The following is a 16,046-nucleotide window of genomic DNA, read 5'->3' as shown; positions in this document are numbered from 1 at the left end:
TATTAAGAGCTGTGCTGCCTCTGGTGTTGGAATTTCCAGTTAAGGTTGATAGCTAAAAGCCATTGATAGACTAATTCTCCATGGGTGTAATCCGGTGGAATGAGGAGCAAGATCCCATGTCCCTGTAAAACTAGATGGTCCCCAATCTTATAGAGCAAATGTAGAGGGGATGCAGGGCATTGCATGCAAATGGTGGGAAAGATTGCTGGAAATTCCCTCCCTCCTTTCCTCCCTGTTCTGCTGACAGTCCCCCCCCCCCCCCCCGTCTTTGAATGCCACCCAAGCAAATCTGTCTAAACATTTTAGGCCCAACTGAGACTCATTTTAAATGCACTACCATTTATTTCCATCCTTTTCTCTTTCCCTCTTTGTGGCTCGGTTAAGTTATTATAAACAACATCAAGCAATTAACTCATGGTTAAGAAATCGCTTTCTGTTTACCACTATGATAGATAATAAAGCTGTATATTGACTTCTACTTGACAGGGACCGACAGCATTTAGAGGAGAAAATAGAAGAATTGAAAAGAAAAGAAAGCTTGGCGCTTGGTCGACAGCATGGATTTGAGGAAGAAATCCTTAGGTTTAAGAGAGAGTTGAGAGAATCACAGTTTAAAGATGCTGAGAAAAAATACAAAGAAATGATGATTGACATGAGAACAACGGAGTTGGCAAACAAGGATCTGGACATTTACTACAAAGCACTGGATCAGTGAGTTGTTTAAATAGCATGTTGGGTTTGGTAACTATCAATTAATCAATTATCTCCCCAAGGAGAGCTTTAAAATTTAGCAGGCTGAATTTTTAATCCCCTTATTCCTGAGAGGCAAGACAGTAGGTATATCTTATTGTCTTGCCTATTGGTATCTATAAATGTTACTCCTAGCCTTCAGAATTTGGGATGAAGGTGAATACATTTTTTAAAAATGTTACATGTAAATTGTTGACATGCAGTTATGTGTCATTTTGCCATGCAGACATACACTAGTTAATTTGCAGCCTTAAGATTTCCTTTTGATAATGGAGAGCTTATTTACATATAATCAGAAACCAGTGAGGAAAAGAATCTCTTCCGTTTACGAGAATTTGAATTCTGCTTACATGTCTAGGAAAATATGTTCACTTTAATGCTATTAGTGTATACAGTGTAGGCCCAGTCATGGCACTGAAACCACTGTGGTTGCCCTGGTTTATGACATCTGTCAGGAAAGACATGAGGGGGGAGTGTGACCTTTGATACTGTTGACTAAGTATCTTTCTGGAGGGTCTTGGGAAAGTTGGGGGGCACTGTAATGCAGTGGTTCTGCTCCTACCTTCAGGGCCATTTCCAGATAGTTATAGGAGATTACTGTTCAGCACTATGTGAGTTGTCCTGTGGTGTCCCATAGAATTCCATTTAGTCTCCCATGATGCTTAACATCTATATGAAGCCACTGGGAGCTGTCATCAGGTGCTTTGGAGGAGTGATGTGTCACCAATATGTAGCCAGGTCCCATTCTCTCTGTGTGTTCCATCTGAATTGGGAGATGCAGTTGTGATGTTAGACTGGTGCCTGGGGTAGTTGATGGGCTGGATGTGGGCCAATAAACTGGAGCTGAATCTTGAAAAGACAGAGGTGTTCTGTGTCCCAAGTTTTTGAGTCTTGGAGGTAGGAAGATGGCCTGCCCTGGTTGAGGTTGCACTCCCGTAGAATAAGCAGGTTCATGGCATGGAGGCGCTGCTGGATTCAACATTGTCACTGGAGGCTTGGGTGGCCTCTGTGGCTAGGAGGTCATTTTCCAACTCAGCTGGTTTGCCATTTATGGTCCCTTTTGGACAGAGATGATGACCCTATGCCCCAGTAATTTCCGTATTTAATCATTGCAATTCGCTCTATAGGAGGTTGCCCTTGAAAGTTACTTGGAAATTTCAACTGGTCCAAAATGCAGCAGCCATTTGACTGATCAGAGCTCTGTTTAGAACTAATACAACCTTTGTTTTAAAACAGCTTCACTTTCTCCCAATTCATTTCCAGTTCAAGGCGCTCATGCCAGTTTTTAAAGCCCTTAAATGAGTTAGGTTTCAAATAACTGAAAGGCCCCCTCTTTCTCTACATACCATCTCAGATAGTAAGATTAGCAGATAGGTACCTCTTGATAAGGGACGTGGGTGGTGCTGTGGGTTAAACCACAGAGCCTAGGACTTGCTGATCAGAAGGTCGGCGGTTCGAATCCCCGCGATGGGGTGAGCTCCCGTTGCTCGGTCCCTGCTCCTGCCAACCTAGCAGTTCGAAAGCACGTCAAAGTGCAAGTAGATAAATAGGTACCGCTCCTGTGGGAAGGTAAACGGTGTTTCTGTGTGCTGCTCTGGTTTGCCAGAAATGGCTTAGTCCTGCTGGCCACATGACCCGGAAGCTGCACTTTATTGGCCGAGCTCCCTCAGCCAGTAAAGTGAGATGAGCGCCACAACCCCAGAGTCGGCCACGACTGGACCTAATGGCCAGGGGTACCTTTACCTTTACCTCTTGATAGTTCCACCACCCTTAGAAGGTTTTTCTCTTTTTGTGGAGAGGAGTGGCCTGGGAGAGGACATTTTCTGTGGATGCCTCTAGGTCCACCCCACATATGTTAGTTTGGCACCTCCGTTATGCGGCTTTCACCTGAGAACCTGAAAGAAAGGAAGGAGGCTTTCCTGTCCCCTCTCCCCAAAAAGCCCCTCTGAATGGCCTGGGGATAATTCCGAGCTGTGGGAATTGGGAAGACCCTCCCTTGTTTGCTGTGGCACTGTGAGAACCGATCAATTTGCAATGCTACAATAAATTAAAGAGAACAACCCTGGCTACTGTAGCATGCAAACGCTACAAACCATATTCTTAAGCTGCTTAAAGATGTAGCAAGTGATAATGTGTTCACACAGCGCAAAAGGAAAGAGGTAACGTACGAAGGCGGGAAATGTAATATTAGGCCTCCTGCCTTTTTTTTTCCTTTTCCTTTTTCGAAAAACAGAGCATCTTTTATTGCCATGGGTTGTTTCCTCCCTCCAAACATGATAAGAGGTAACATTTGCTTCTTTTTCAGCATCCTTATCTGATGCACTCAAATGTGCAACTCAGTTCACCAGCAAAAAATTACCATGACTCAACATTAAACAAAGTTGATGTTATCAAATGGAGAGCTGCTATATGAAGCTTTACTATAATGGAAGCTATGACTAAATATAACTAATAAGAATAATGAAAGTAATATTTCGTGGTATAAAGACCAAAGGTGTTCCATGCCAAGCTACCGCTTTCCATTATATGTCTTTCCTCTTGGCCTGTAGTGTTCCTGTTACAAAAGATGTAGCATCTAGATGACTTTCTAGGTCTGGCACCTTTTGAAGCATTCAAAGGAAAAAACGGTGCATGGTTCACCTGATCCAGGTGTTACAAAGCACAATGAAGCTTCTAGACACCAGGAATTTGTTGACTAGTGTTGGAGAAAGTTCTGTGTGCACAATGCAGACTTGAGTGCATGCAGGATTACTCACCTAGCAAAGCCAGCAACAAAAAGGCCTGTTTGTGTAGGAGCTATATGTGTGTAGCTGTGCACATACGCTTTGATCTGTGGATTAGTATCTAGATTGGAATGAGAATTTGTCAGTGAATAAATCTACATGATTAATATTCTCAGTCTTCTGTTGGCTTAATTAGATATGATGTAAATTCAGAGATTAGCTTGCATCCCCATCTTCCTCTTAGGAATGGGATGCTTAAACTCCATTTTTTTAACTTTGGGTTTGCATGTACATTGTCCATACTTTTTATAGCCTTTTATATTCCATATATAGCCTCAGAAAGGCATAAATCTAAAGTTCAGCCACTGTGAACACAAAGTTTTAAAATGCAAGCCAAGCTCACACACAGTAGAAAACCTTGGGAGTTATGAAAGACAAACACACTATACACTATTAAGAAATTTAGGGTCTTTTAATAAACCACTACTAGATCAACAAATTTCATAGCAATTTCTGTTCATGTGCTTTACTTTATTTTAATTATTAAAAAAACTCCACTATTCTAGCTTTCCTGGTTTAATTCCTTTGTATCTGCCATTTTTCAAAGATACAAAGTTTCCATATTTTAGCAGTAATTCTAAATTGCACTTAATATGAACTTCTAATTTGTTTCTTCCTGTGGTGCTACCCTGGCCTATCTTATAGACATTTACCTACCTAAATATTTCAGCCACAGTTCCTTATGGAGAGGAACACTTAGACCCATTCCACACCTACCTTTGTTTGCAGCAATGATTGGCAAAGGTCTCATGGGATGTATTTAATTTTAGATCAGCTACCTCAAAATAAAAAATGTGGCATTAATAAGTTTGGGTTCTATCAGCAAGAAAGTCTTTATACCAGAATAGAAGCAAAATTTATGCTAATGTGATTTAAATGAGTTCCCTTGTGAGGAATAGGTAAAGGTAAAGGTACCCCTGACCGTTAGGTCCAGTTGCAGACGACTCTGGGGTTGGGCACTCATCTCGCTCTGTAGGCCGAGGGAGCCGGTGTTTGTCCGCAGAAACCTTCTGGGTCATGTGGCAGCATGACTAAGCTGCTTCTGGTGAACCAGAGCAGCGCATGGAAACACCGTTTATCTTCCCGCCGGAGTGGTACCTATTTATCTATTTGCACTGGATGTGCTTTCGAACTGCTAGGTGGGCAGGAGCAGGGACCGAACAACGGGAGCTCACCACGTCGCGGGGATTCAAACCACCGACCTTCTGATCGGCAAGCCCTAGGCTCTGTGGTTTAGACCACAGAGCCACCCGCATCCCCTCTTGTGAGGAATAATAGGATATAAATTTAATAAATAAAAAAAAGTGATCATAAGAGAATTTCTAGATTCATCCATATGACGCATACATCTTTTATTTTTCAAGTACTGTAGCACAAACCTGTATGCCCAGGGTAGAAAGAAAGTGAAGTCTGATGGAAGGAGCATAATGAGCTGTAGTTTTTCTTTTCTTTTAGAGCAATAATGACATTTCACAGCATGAAGATGGAAGAAATAAACAAGATAATTCGTGACCTTTGGCGAAGCACTTACAGGGGGCAAGGTACCAAAGTATTTCTTCTTAATCCTTTTTGTGTAGATTTATACTATATTATGCATTTTCTTAAAGATTCAGGACAGGTAAACATTTACTCAAAAACAAAAATACGTGGAAAATCAGAACAAAAATCAAAACATATTTAGAATTAACATTCCTTATAATCATTATGGACTTTTTTTCTGGATAGAGAAAAAAGAGTCCTCTCTTAAGTTACAAATAAGAATTCTAATTGGGGCCTGGAAAGCGTTATATTGTTAATGGTTGCATTACTGTGGCTTGTATTTTAGAGTATATCTTTTCTGTAAATGGCTTCAGGATTACTTTGGCTCTGGGAAGCAATAAATAAATCTAATAAACTAAACTTCCTATAAAAAGTAATCCTGCATGAGTCGTCTTGGTTTATCCTGCTAAATATATTCCTTTCTCATAGAGTCACTGATGTTGTGGTACATCTTGATCAGTCCTTCTTCCTTTTTGTGATATGTAACTAGGGCTCTGTTCATTCTGCCAGTGTTCCTCCATTTAGTACTAGAGATGTAATTCATCAATCTAACAGGCTTGCCTATAGCCCTTCTTATCTGGATTATGAAGCTAATTGCTTAAGAATGTTTGGGTATTGTACATCATGCCTCTGTGAAGAAGACTGGACTAAAGAAAGTTTAGCTGCTTCAAGGCCAACAAATCTATTGATTTGGCAACTAACTGTAGTGAAACTGCTTTCTTTTCCATGCAGATATTGAATATATAGAAATTAGATCTGATGCAGATGAGAATGTCTCTGCTGCTGACAAGAGGAGGAGTTACAATTACAGAGTAGTCATGATAAAGGGAGACACTGCTCTGGATATGAGGGGCAGATGTAGTGCTGGACAAAAGGTAGGTAACACCACTTGTTTGGATGCCAGCGCATAGGATATGTTGGGTTTCATATTTGATACATGCAGAGTCAAAATATATTTAGCATTTTTATTCAAAAAATTATTACGGCATAAATTTCCACAGACTGGTTCACTTTGTCACTTGCATCTGGTGGTGGAGAAGATGAAAGAATAGAACTAGAGGTTAATATCATTGGTCCGGGTGGGGGGGGGGGGAGAGATGCAGCACATTGGGCAGGGAGACATTTCCCCAGATGATAAGGCACACACACTCACTGTAGTTGCGTGGTACCTGCCAGAAGGGTAAACTCCAGTTTTCTCATGTTTCCACTTGACTTCAGATATCAGCCAGACTAATGACTCATGATGGCTGATTCCTGGTTTGGCTGATGATGAAACGGGTGCTACTCAAACCTCTTTTAGACCTATCTGTTGTAACCCACAATCACAGCTGCCAAAGAAATGTGAATACTTGAAATGGAAGGGAATCTATTGGAAGACCTGCAGAAATGCAATAGTTGCATGTGTTCTCACCTGGAAAATGGGCAGGATGTGCTGCTTCCCTTCTCTGTTCTCTTGGGGAGGGGGGATATTCAAAGGATTAAAATGCGTTAGGTAAAACTTTTTTAGTACAGTCGTACCTTGTTTTGTGACCGGGATCTGTTCCGGAGCCCTGGCCACTGGATGAAAAGGACGCAGGGTAAAGCACCGTGTCTGCACAGAGTGGTTTGCGCTTCTGCGCATGCGTGAGTGGCAAACCTGGAAGTAAACCGTTCTGGTACTTCCTGGTTTGCCTCGGACGTTTGCCGGAATGGATGCTAGACGAGGCGAACGTTCATGGAGTTATTACTGTATTACATCTTCTGAAGCACTTTACTCAAGGTGATAAATATAATCTAGGAAGGGAAAGCTAATGGCGTATGTAAGAAGACAGAGCCCTGCTGGATCGTACCAAAGAACTATCCAGTCCAGCATCCTGTTCTAACAGCAGGCAACCAGACAGCATCAGTTAGCAGAGCAGTGCAGGAAGGGTAGGTTTGTACGCCTGTCTTCGCAACACAAAGCATCACTTCACCATACCAAGAAGGAGGGGGCAAGGTATGGGAAGTTTGATGTGGTGGCAGGAGCATTGGATTGGCTCAATGCCCAACAATGCTAAGCAACCCATTCCTCCCTCTTTCATTACGCAGCAGTGACATTTGGTGTTGAGAAGCCAGGTGCATAACCTTGTCCTTGCCTGTGCTCCCTCCTCGCAGACCACTGCTACATGAGCACAAGAGCACTCACCAACTTGTGTTCCCCTAGCAACTGGTATTCCAAGGCATACTACCTCCAATACTGGAGGTATCACACAACAATCATGGCTAATAGCAATTGATAAGTTAGAATACACCTGCATTAAAGTTAGTAATAGCTTTTATATGGCATTTTCTGATTTTTTTGTTGGCTACTTAACTTTTCAGTTGCTTTACCTTACGATTCTATTTTGTATGTTTGTTTTCTAAAAAAAGTTTGCCCATTTTTATCAGCTAAGTAAAGAAAAGCACTTGAATTTATTTAGAATTCTAGCTTAGTTCTTGTCACATGGCAACCCTTTGTCCTATACTTACGTTTTCAGGTGGTAAAGAATTCACATTAGTGAATGTTCATACATTTTTTTTTAAATCTACATTGAAAGCGCGCATGTCAGGATGAAAGTTAGGCTAGAATCCTTCCTGACATACTAGTTTTCTATGTGAAGGGAAGATTTTATTCAGGACAGCATTCAGTCATGTTACAGTCATTGTAGAGTCCAGATATGGCGCTGCCATCCTGGTGCTTTTAGAAGCGTTTGTGTTTTGGTTAACTTACCGAATGGTTGCCTTTTACTTTTGGTTGTAGGTTCTTGCTTCCCTCATTATCCGCCTTGCTCTAGCAGAATCTTTTTGTCTCAACTGTGGCATTCTTGCACTGGATGAGCCCACCACCAATCTTGATCGAGAGAATATTGAATCTCTTGCACATGCCTTAGTGGAGTAAGTATCTGTAGATTTTACCAAGAAGCCTGTGGGAACCTAGGTGGGAAAGCATTAGTGAAAAGCAAGTAGTGCCCATAGATCAGTCTGGCCCAGTCCTGAGGAATGCCCTTGTAATGCACCTCTGCTGCTTCATTTGCATGGGAATTTTGAGCAGCGATAGAGATGTCGGCTGAGTCTTCCTCTATTATACTCCACTTTATTAACACCAAATTGAGTCCTAAAGCAAATTGAAAAGGCTCTATAAATCCCCCATATCTTCCCAAAATAATTATTTTGATTGTCCTAGTTATCCTTTTATGAACACTTGCACCTCTTACCTGAGAAAAGGTTTGTCTCCCTGCTTAATACAAAGCTTAACACAGTGTAGTTTTAATTGCCCAAAAATTAGATTATGGAGGGATGACTTAACAAAGGAAAGGGCACCCAGAATGGACTGCTCTACTGATGAAGCAACTGCTGCTATTGGAAAAAGTGTGGAAGAACCTGGAAGCGTGTATGTGTTTCCCCCCCCAAATATGTAAACCCTCACATGTAAACCCTAATCCAGAAATTTAAAAAGATCAAACAATAATTTAGGGTACTGGGTCAATTCAGACATTTTTCTCTGCCATCTGATCAACAGGTATGTTAGTCACCTCAATTTGGTTCTGTGTATTTCTTATGCTTTCCTCACACTTTTTTCTGTTCTCCATTCATTCCATTTCCCTTATTTGTTTTCTCTAGTAGCTGTGTTATTAGAGGGGTTGGGTATTGTTGAAGGACAACTTTCTGTTGTATAAACAAAATTATCATAAACTTTAAAAATGAGTGGAATAATTAACATCTTATATTTGCATCTTTCTGTGCTGTTGCCACCCAGATTTTGACAGCTATAAGCTAACACAAAATGTTGATTTTCCACAGGATAATCAAAAGTAGATCCCAGCAACGCAACTTCCAACTTCTTGTTATAACTCATGATGAAGACTTTGTGGAACTATTGAGTCGGTCTGAATATGTTGAGAAATTCTACAGAATTAAAAAGAACATTGACCAATGTTCTGAGATTGTAAAATGCAGCGTTACATCTTTGGAATCATATGTTCATTAGAGTTTGCAAATGCTTTTGTGATATGGGACTTATCCAAAACATAATAGAGTGAAAATAAAATTGCTTTTGGATAGCATCAGATGCTTGCTGATGGAGACTTTTTGCTGCATGTGTAGCTGGTTGATTTCTGTTAAACAGTTGTATTATTAAAAAGAGGGGAAATTGAGATTAAAATTCTGAGCACAGAAATGTGGTGTTCTAAAAGCTAAGCCTTCTTTCAATATTTCTCATGTGTGAGTCCTCTAAGTGTGTAGACCAGGCATCCCCAAACTCGGCCATCCAGATGTTTTGGAACTACAATTCGCATCATCCCTGACCATTGGTCCCGTTAGCTAGGGATGATGGGAGTTGTAGTCCCAAAACATCTGGAGGGCCGAATTTGGGGATGCCTGGTGTAGACCAAGGAGCAGCGATGCACCTCTATCTCTGCCCTCTAAATTGCCGCTATAGTGCAAAGTTGCATGAGCAGAATGCCCAGTGTGTGAACTCTGTGCAATTGGGATACCCAAATCACACAAAACCCTTACTCATGAGCAGGAAGGAGCTCAAGCTTTGTGCTTTCTGCTTAGACAACTGTGTACAACATGTAATTACTGGGGGTGTTGGGGCAAAGCTAAAAGTGTAGCCCTCTGCTTGCTACTCTGATGCGCTACACATAGTAATGTATTGTGTTTCAGGGAAACATTTAACATGGCTCACTGGTAGAGAACCTGCCATTGTTCTCTGCAGTCTCTGGCATCTCCAGATAGGGCTGGGAAAGACTCCTGCCTGAAACCCTGGGGACTCACTGCCAGTTATTGTAGTCAGCACTCAGCTGAAAGATCTAATGCAGACAACTTTCTATATTCCATCCTGTTATCAAAGGTGGATCTAGGGGAGCACGACCGGTTTGGTGGCACTGGCTGCAGAGCTTCTGGGGTACTGCAGCAGGCACTGCAACTATGAAATCCAACAGAAAGTGAGAAGCAGTAGAGGGTGTCACACAGGGCACACCTGAAATCTGAGACACCAAGGTCTGCCACCGATACCATACCATTTTATAACATACAATGCAATACTTGTCAACTAATTCTCAATAGCTTTTTCATTCTATCAAACTTTGACCCATTTGGCATTAATAATAATAATTTGGATATTTTGTGGTATCGTTTCTTTGCATTTCTCCTTAATGTGTTTCATTCTGTCATGGTGAGCTTATTGAATGCCCACAACATTTGCTTATACTTTAAAACTTCCTGTGGTATATATCTAAAATAAGAATTGAAACACATGGTTTCAAAATTTAACCACTGATTACAAGATACTGTGCATGCTAACATGAAACGATACTTAGCAACAGGCACTTGGGTGCAATTTTTCATGCAAAAATTTCATCCTGTGAACTGATACAGACTATTTTAAAAAATGTTCCATTGTTCTGAATTACTCTTTAAAAAAAACCCTTTGTATTAACTGTGTACTTCCTAAAATATACTTCTGAGATCATCCTTATAAATCAAAAATGGAAGGGGAAAGTTAGAGTGGACTATCCCTGCTTCTTACATTACTTACTCCCACCATCAAACTACTTTCCTAGGCAGGCAAGACTGTTAACCAAACTAAACAGTAAGGCAGGCAACTGAATGTTGGGCATGTTTTAGCTTCATATCAGGGACAGTTCCAGACCTTGCATGTGTCCTTACTTGCGAGTTATTCCATGTATTACAGCAGAATCTGTCAGTTTCCAGCCATATGGAATGCTTTCTTTCGTCTAAGTCTGTAGGAGCAGACCTACTATAGGACCAATCACCCCTCAGGCCAGGGAGGCTGGTTAGTACCTGCCTGGTCTGATTGTATATATTTTTCCTTCATCTGAGTTGATCTTTCTTGGTGCGATTGGTGCCTGCTCACAAGTAAGAGGGTTTTCTGGCTGATTGGTGCTTGTACCCGTGCCAGATTACCAAGTAGGCAGAGTAAGCAGCAGCAGCCTATTGACCCCACACCTTTTAGGGGCCCTGCAACAACGGATCAAAATAATATTTGATCTTGAACGAAAATTACAATTTCTTATGTTCAATGTGATCCCTCTAGAGTGCGCATACGAGAAACCTGATATGAAGCTTTCTGTGAGTTAGTGTGTGGTGAGTTCCCACAGACGCCAGATCCTACTAGAATATTCACAAGTAGTTGAGTAGAAGCTTTGAGATAATTTGTGAGAGGCCCCCTGAGATTTAGACTGCCTAGGGGCCTCTCACAGGGTTTAATACGGCACTGGCATGTAATATTGCTTGGTTGGTGGCCAAGTGTGACTTGTCCCAAAACCTGAAGGGCACCATGTTGGTTACTCCTCTACTTTGACCTCCAGTGGGCTGACGTGCCCAAAACTCCACCAAGGATGAGGCTCAACATGTACTTCTGAAATAGTTTCTCCCCCTGTGTAGGCCTGACTTAGGAAAGCCAAGCCTTTCTGTACAATTTTCCCCTTTTTGTTCAGCATACCCTCAGTAATAACTCCATTGCCTGTGGAATCATAGGGGACAATTGAACTATCTGCCGGCCCCAGGAAATTCTGGCATCAAAAGGTGTGGACTGCCCCCTCCCCCAAACCAGGCTGCTTATGAATAAGGGGCCTCCTTTGAATCAGGTGGTTTTAGTTGAAGCATGTAACACACTTAGAAGACTCTATAGTTCTGACCATCACACTTGAAAAGGATATTGCAGAATGGAGAAAGGTGTGAAAAAGAGCAACCCAAATTAGCAACTTCCATATTAAGAGAGGTGGCCAGACATTTGAGGATCTCAGTATTTCCCCACCCAGCATAAGTTGGAAATCAGATTTACACTCAAAAATAATATACTTACATGTGTATAGTTGTGTGTTGCTCCAGTGGCATCACTCCCATGAAAGACTGCCACTTCCTTCTCCCGCTCCTTTCCTGCCTCTCATACCTGCAAGAGTAAATTTTATGTTTGTTGTTAATGTAGCTGTTCTGTGCAAAAGCAGATGCTTTAAAAATACTGTGAACATTCCTTCAACAGCAACAGAAGTGCAAACTGCCTCCTTTCCTTTGGGCTGATAGAAACAAAATTGAAGTTGGGTGTGTGATAATAGCACCAAGCGAAATGTCACTATACATCTTTAGAACAAGAAAGAAAGAAAAAACCTGCCTATACAATTCACTTCAGTACATCCAGTCGAGCAACGTGGGTGTTAAGTTATCCTTAACTTGGGAAAATCAAGTTTAGTGGGGAGACGGTACAGGTGTCCACTTGGATCGAGAGGATGTTGTGGAAATTCCCCCTCTCCATCTTGAAATCCACATTAAAACTCCAGTGTGGATGATCAGCATTATGTCTACTTGCCACCATAATAATACTACTATAATAATAAATTTTATTTATACCCCGCCCTCCCCAGCCAAGACCGGGCTCAGGGCGGCTAACAACCAATAATAAAAACAAGTTGATTAAAATACAATTTAAAAAACAAGATTAAAATGCAACATTAAAACATTAAGATGCAGTCTCTTCACAGGAGGAGAAAGGAAAAAGAAAGAGGGGGAGGGAATCAAACTGATTCTAAGCCAAAGACCAGGTGGAACGACTCTGTCTTACAGGCCCTGCAGAAAGAAATCAGATCCCACAGGGCCCTGGTCTCATGAGACAGAGCGTTCCACTAGGCCGGAGCCAGTGTTGAAAAGACCCTGGCTCTGGTTGAGGCTAATCTAACTTCCTTAGGGCCTGGGACCTCTAGGGTGTTGCTATTTATGGACCTTAAAGTCCTCCGTGGGGCATACCAGGAGAGGCGGTCCCGTAGGTACGAGGTCCTGGGCCGTGAAGGGCTTTAAAGGTCAAAACCAGCACCTTAATCTGACCCTGTACTCCACCAGGAGCCAGTGCAGCTGGAAAAGCACTGGATGAATATGCTCCCATGGCAGAGACCCCGTGAGGAGCCTCGCTGCAGCATTCTGCACCTGCTGGAGTTTCTGGGACAGCTTCAAGGGCAGCCCCGCGTAGATCAAATTACAGTAGTGAAGCCTGGAGGTGACCGTCGCATGGATCACTGTGGCCAGGTCGGGGCAGGAAAGGTAAGGGACCAACTGCTTGATGCGGCGAAGGTGGAAAAATGTCGCCTTGGCTGTTGCTGTAACCTGCGCCTCCATGGAAAAGGAGGTGTCAAGGATTACACCCAAACTCTTAACAGAAGGCAATGGCACTAATTGGGCCCCCGCAAGAGAAGGGAGTTGGTCCCTCATCCCCATGCCATCCCGACCCAGCAAGAGGACCTCTGTTTTCGAAGGATTTAGTTTCAATCGGCTCCCACAAAACCAGCCACAGCTTCCAAACATCTGCTCAGTGTGTCCGGGGCCGAGTCAGTATGGCCATCCATCAGCAGATAGAGCTGAGTGTCATCAGCATATTGGTGACAACCCAGCCCAAAGCTCCAGACAATCTGGGCAAGGGGGCGCATAAAGATGTTAAAAAGCATCAGGGAGAGGATTGCGCCCTGTGGCACTCCACACACCAAGGAGTGGTGCGACGACAACTCCCTCCCTAGCGCCACCCTCTGTCCCCGACCAGAGATAAAAGAGCACAGCCATTTACGGGTTATGCCCTGTATCCCCACGTCGGCGAGGCGGTGGTCCAGAAGATCATGATCGACCATGTCAAAGGCTGCTGACAAATCTAAGAGAATCAGCAGTCCCGACCCGCCTTGATCCAGTTGTCTGCGGAGATCATCTGTTAGGGCGATCAGAGCCGTCTCCGTCCCAAAACCAGGACGGAATCTGGACTGAAATGGAGCTGACCCAAGACATTTTGGCACCTGAGGTGAATCAGAAAATGCCAGTGAGCAAAGATCTACACAAGAAACATGCGGTGGGGGAATCAAATCATTCTTGCCCAGCAGCTGAAGTGGGAATCAAAGGCCTTTGCGAAGGAAAAAGAGGCCCAGTCTGAATCATGCCGGGTGGTTGCAGAGCCCAGGAGACCCCAGAGGACAGCCTCTGCCATTTCCTCCTGGGGATGGGAGATCAGCAGCATTGCATAGTGGCCTCGCAAAAAGGAGGCTCTGGTGATGGTCTCTCTCCCCTCCTAGTGGGGAGCATTGCAAGCAGTTGAGGTGATGTATCCAACCTCCCAAGGAGTGTCACAACAGTCTCTGACACTCCTGCCACGCCAGCTGCACTGTGTGATGCATTCATTGGAGGCTAGATCTTCTGCCCCTGTGGTCCCTGCTACGCGAGGTAGTTGCCTCACCTTGCCTCATGGGCCATAGAATTGTCAAGTTGGAAGAAACCACAAAGGTCATCCTAGTCCAACCCCTTGCAATGCAGGAATCTTTTTGTGCAACATGAGGCAGATCGAGATTAAGAGTCTCATGGTCTACCAGCTGAGCTCTCCCGCCCCACCTTCAAAATCAGAGGCGCCATGCTTTTGTATACCAGTTACTGACACATTGTAACCTTCCAATAGTTTGACTTCACCCCCAAAGGCGCACTCCTCCATTGTCCCCCAAGACAAATGGATGTCAACTAACTATTGTCTCATACCTGCTCATGGGTTTTCCATAGGCACCTGATTGGCAACTATGGGAAACAGACTGTTAGGCTAGATTGGCCTTTGGTTGACCCATCAGTTCTCTTATGTTACTAATTTTTCACATCTACAAAGACCTGACTATAGCTTTATTCCAGCCTTTAAAATTTGCTTTCTAAGGGATCACACATATCCCTTACCCATACAGATGGTGCTCAGCTTTAGATGGATCTGTGTCTACAAATCTTTCTCTACCGTTAGCGAGTGATATCTGATGACACATTAGTTTTACCATTTTTTTAAATAGTGGTAGTTATATTGCACTGAGCATCAGAAGCCCAAGTTGCTAATAATTAGCACCACTTGAAGAGACAACTAATTCATGCTACAACTTTCCACCCCATGTATTCTGGCTGATACGGCGAGTCCAATTACTAATTCTTAGTTTGCTTATACGTGTAAAATCAGTGGGGCAACTTCTAAGAATGAGGTTCCGTTAGCTCCTACGAACCTGCCTTCCACTCATGCTACGTGAACTATCATAACCATTTCTTTTGTTTAGTATCATCATTTTTTCTTAAGCGTCACTTTGTGATAAAATCTTTTATCTAACTCTTGCTTGTTTGTCCCATGGTGGTTTATTTTAATAACTGACACTCCAGTTTCCTACCAATATCCACATTAAGTTGCATCTTTTAAAATGACATGCTCCTTTTCTCTCTCTCTCTCTCTCCCCCCCAATAACAGCCAAAGAAAGAAACAACTTTCTTTTCTCACAGTGTGCTCATTTTCATTTTGCTAATCTTGGGCAGCATTAAAAATGCTATGCTACAATCATGTTGCATAAGAGAAACATGTGGCGATTGTATTACGGCGATTGGCTGAAATCAACAACCGGGTCACAGTATACTGAACACCCTTCAAAATCAGACATACATAAAGCATATTGTAGTAGTCCCAAAGAAAGGTTTACTATACTGTGAATGACAGTATAGAAGCGCCCTCTCCGACTGCATGGAGCCCTGAGAGCCACATGGTTTTCCTTGGAACTGAGGGTGATGAAACAATCACTGAGATGGCTAGAGTGCTGGTGGAGGAAAAGTCATTCTGAATCTGACCGAACATGGGTTAGAGCTCCACATCGAGCATACCAAGTGGCAATACCAAGTGGAAGAGGACTTTCATTGCCGCCTCTATTGCATCAGCAGAAAACAGCAGCAGGAGACTCTTTCAGGTGGTCTACAATCTAACAGAACCACCTTCATCATTGGGGTCTGGTGAAGACCCAAAGATCTCCTGAAATGGTTTGGCAAAGTTTTTTGCAGATAAAGTTGCTCAGATTCGGGAAGAGGTAGATTCCACTGTGGTAGAGGGGCTGGGGCGGGAGAGTGCTAGAGTCCTGTCTGGTCAAATTGTGTGGGATCAATTCCAATCTATTCCAATCCAAGGATGTGGACAGGGTGCTTGGATGA

At 42.9% G+C, this 16,046-nt stretch overlaps 1 protein-coding gene across 4 annotated transcripts in view; it reads left to right on the top strand.

The window, feature by feature from the left end:
- RAD50 (RAD50 double strand break repair protein) overlaps positions 1-9,261 on the top strand; it is a 34,627-nt gene extending 25,366 nt beyond the window's left edge. For all 4 annotated transcript variants that reach the window (XM_080997095.1, XM_080997096.1, XM_080997093.1 and 1 more), the window contains exons 22-26: positions 487-711; positions 4,989-5,074; positions 5,805-5,947; positions 7,831-7,964; positions 8,871-9,261. In XM_080997095.1, coding sequence (XP_080853221.1) covers positions 487-711; positions 4,989-5,074; positions 5,805-5,947; positions 7,831-7,964; positions 8,871-9,057 — 775 coding nt within the window. In that variant the 3' untranslated portion in view covers positions 9,058-9,261. The remainder of the gene's footprint in view (positions 1-486; positions 712-4,988; positions 5,075-5,804; positions 5,948-7,830; positions 7,965-8,870) is intronic.
- The last annotated feature ends 6,785 nt before the right edge of the window (positions 9,262-16,046 follow it).

This window comes from Podarcis pityusensis (genome assembly GCF_964106645.2).
Source record: "Podarcis pityusensis genome assembly, chromosome: 2".
Taxonomy (NCBI): domain Eukaryota; kingdom Metazoa; phylum Chordata; class Lepidosauria; order Squamata; family Lacertidae; genus Podarcis; species Podarcis pityusensis.
Note: the sequence above shows the minus strand (reverse complement) of the source record. Positions and strands in the feature narration are given on the sequence as shown.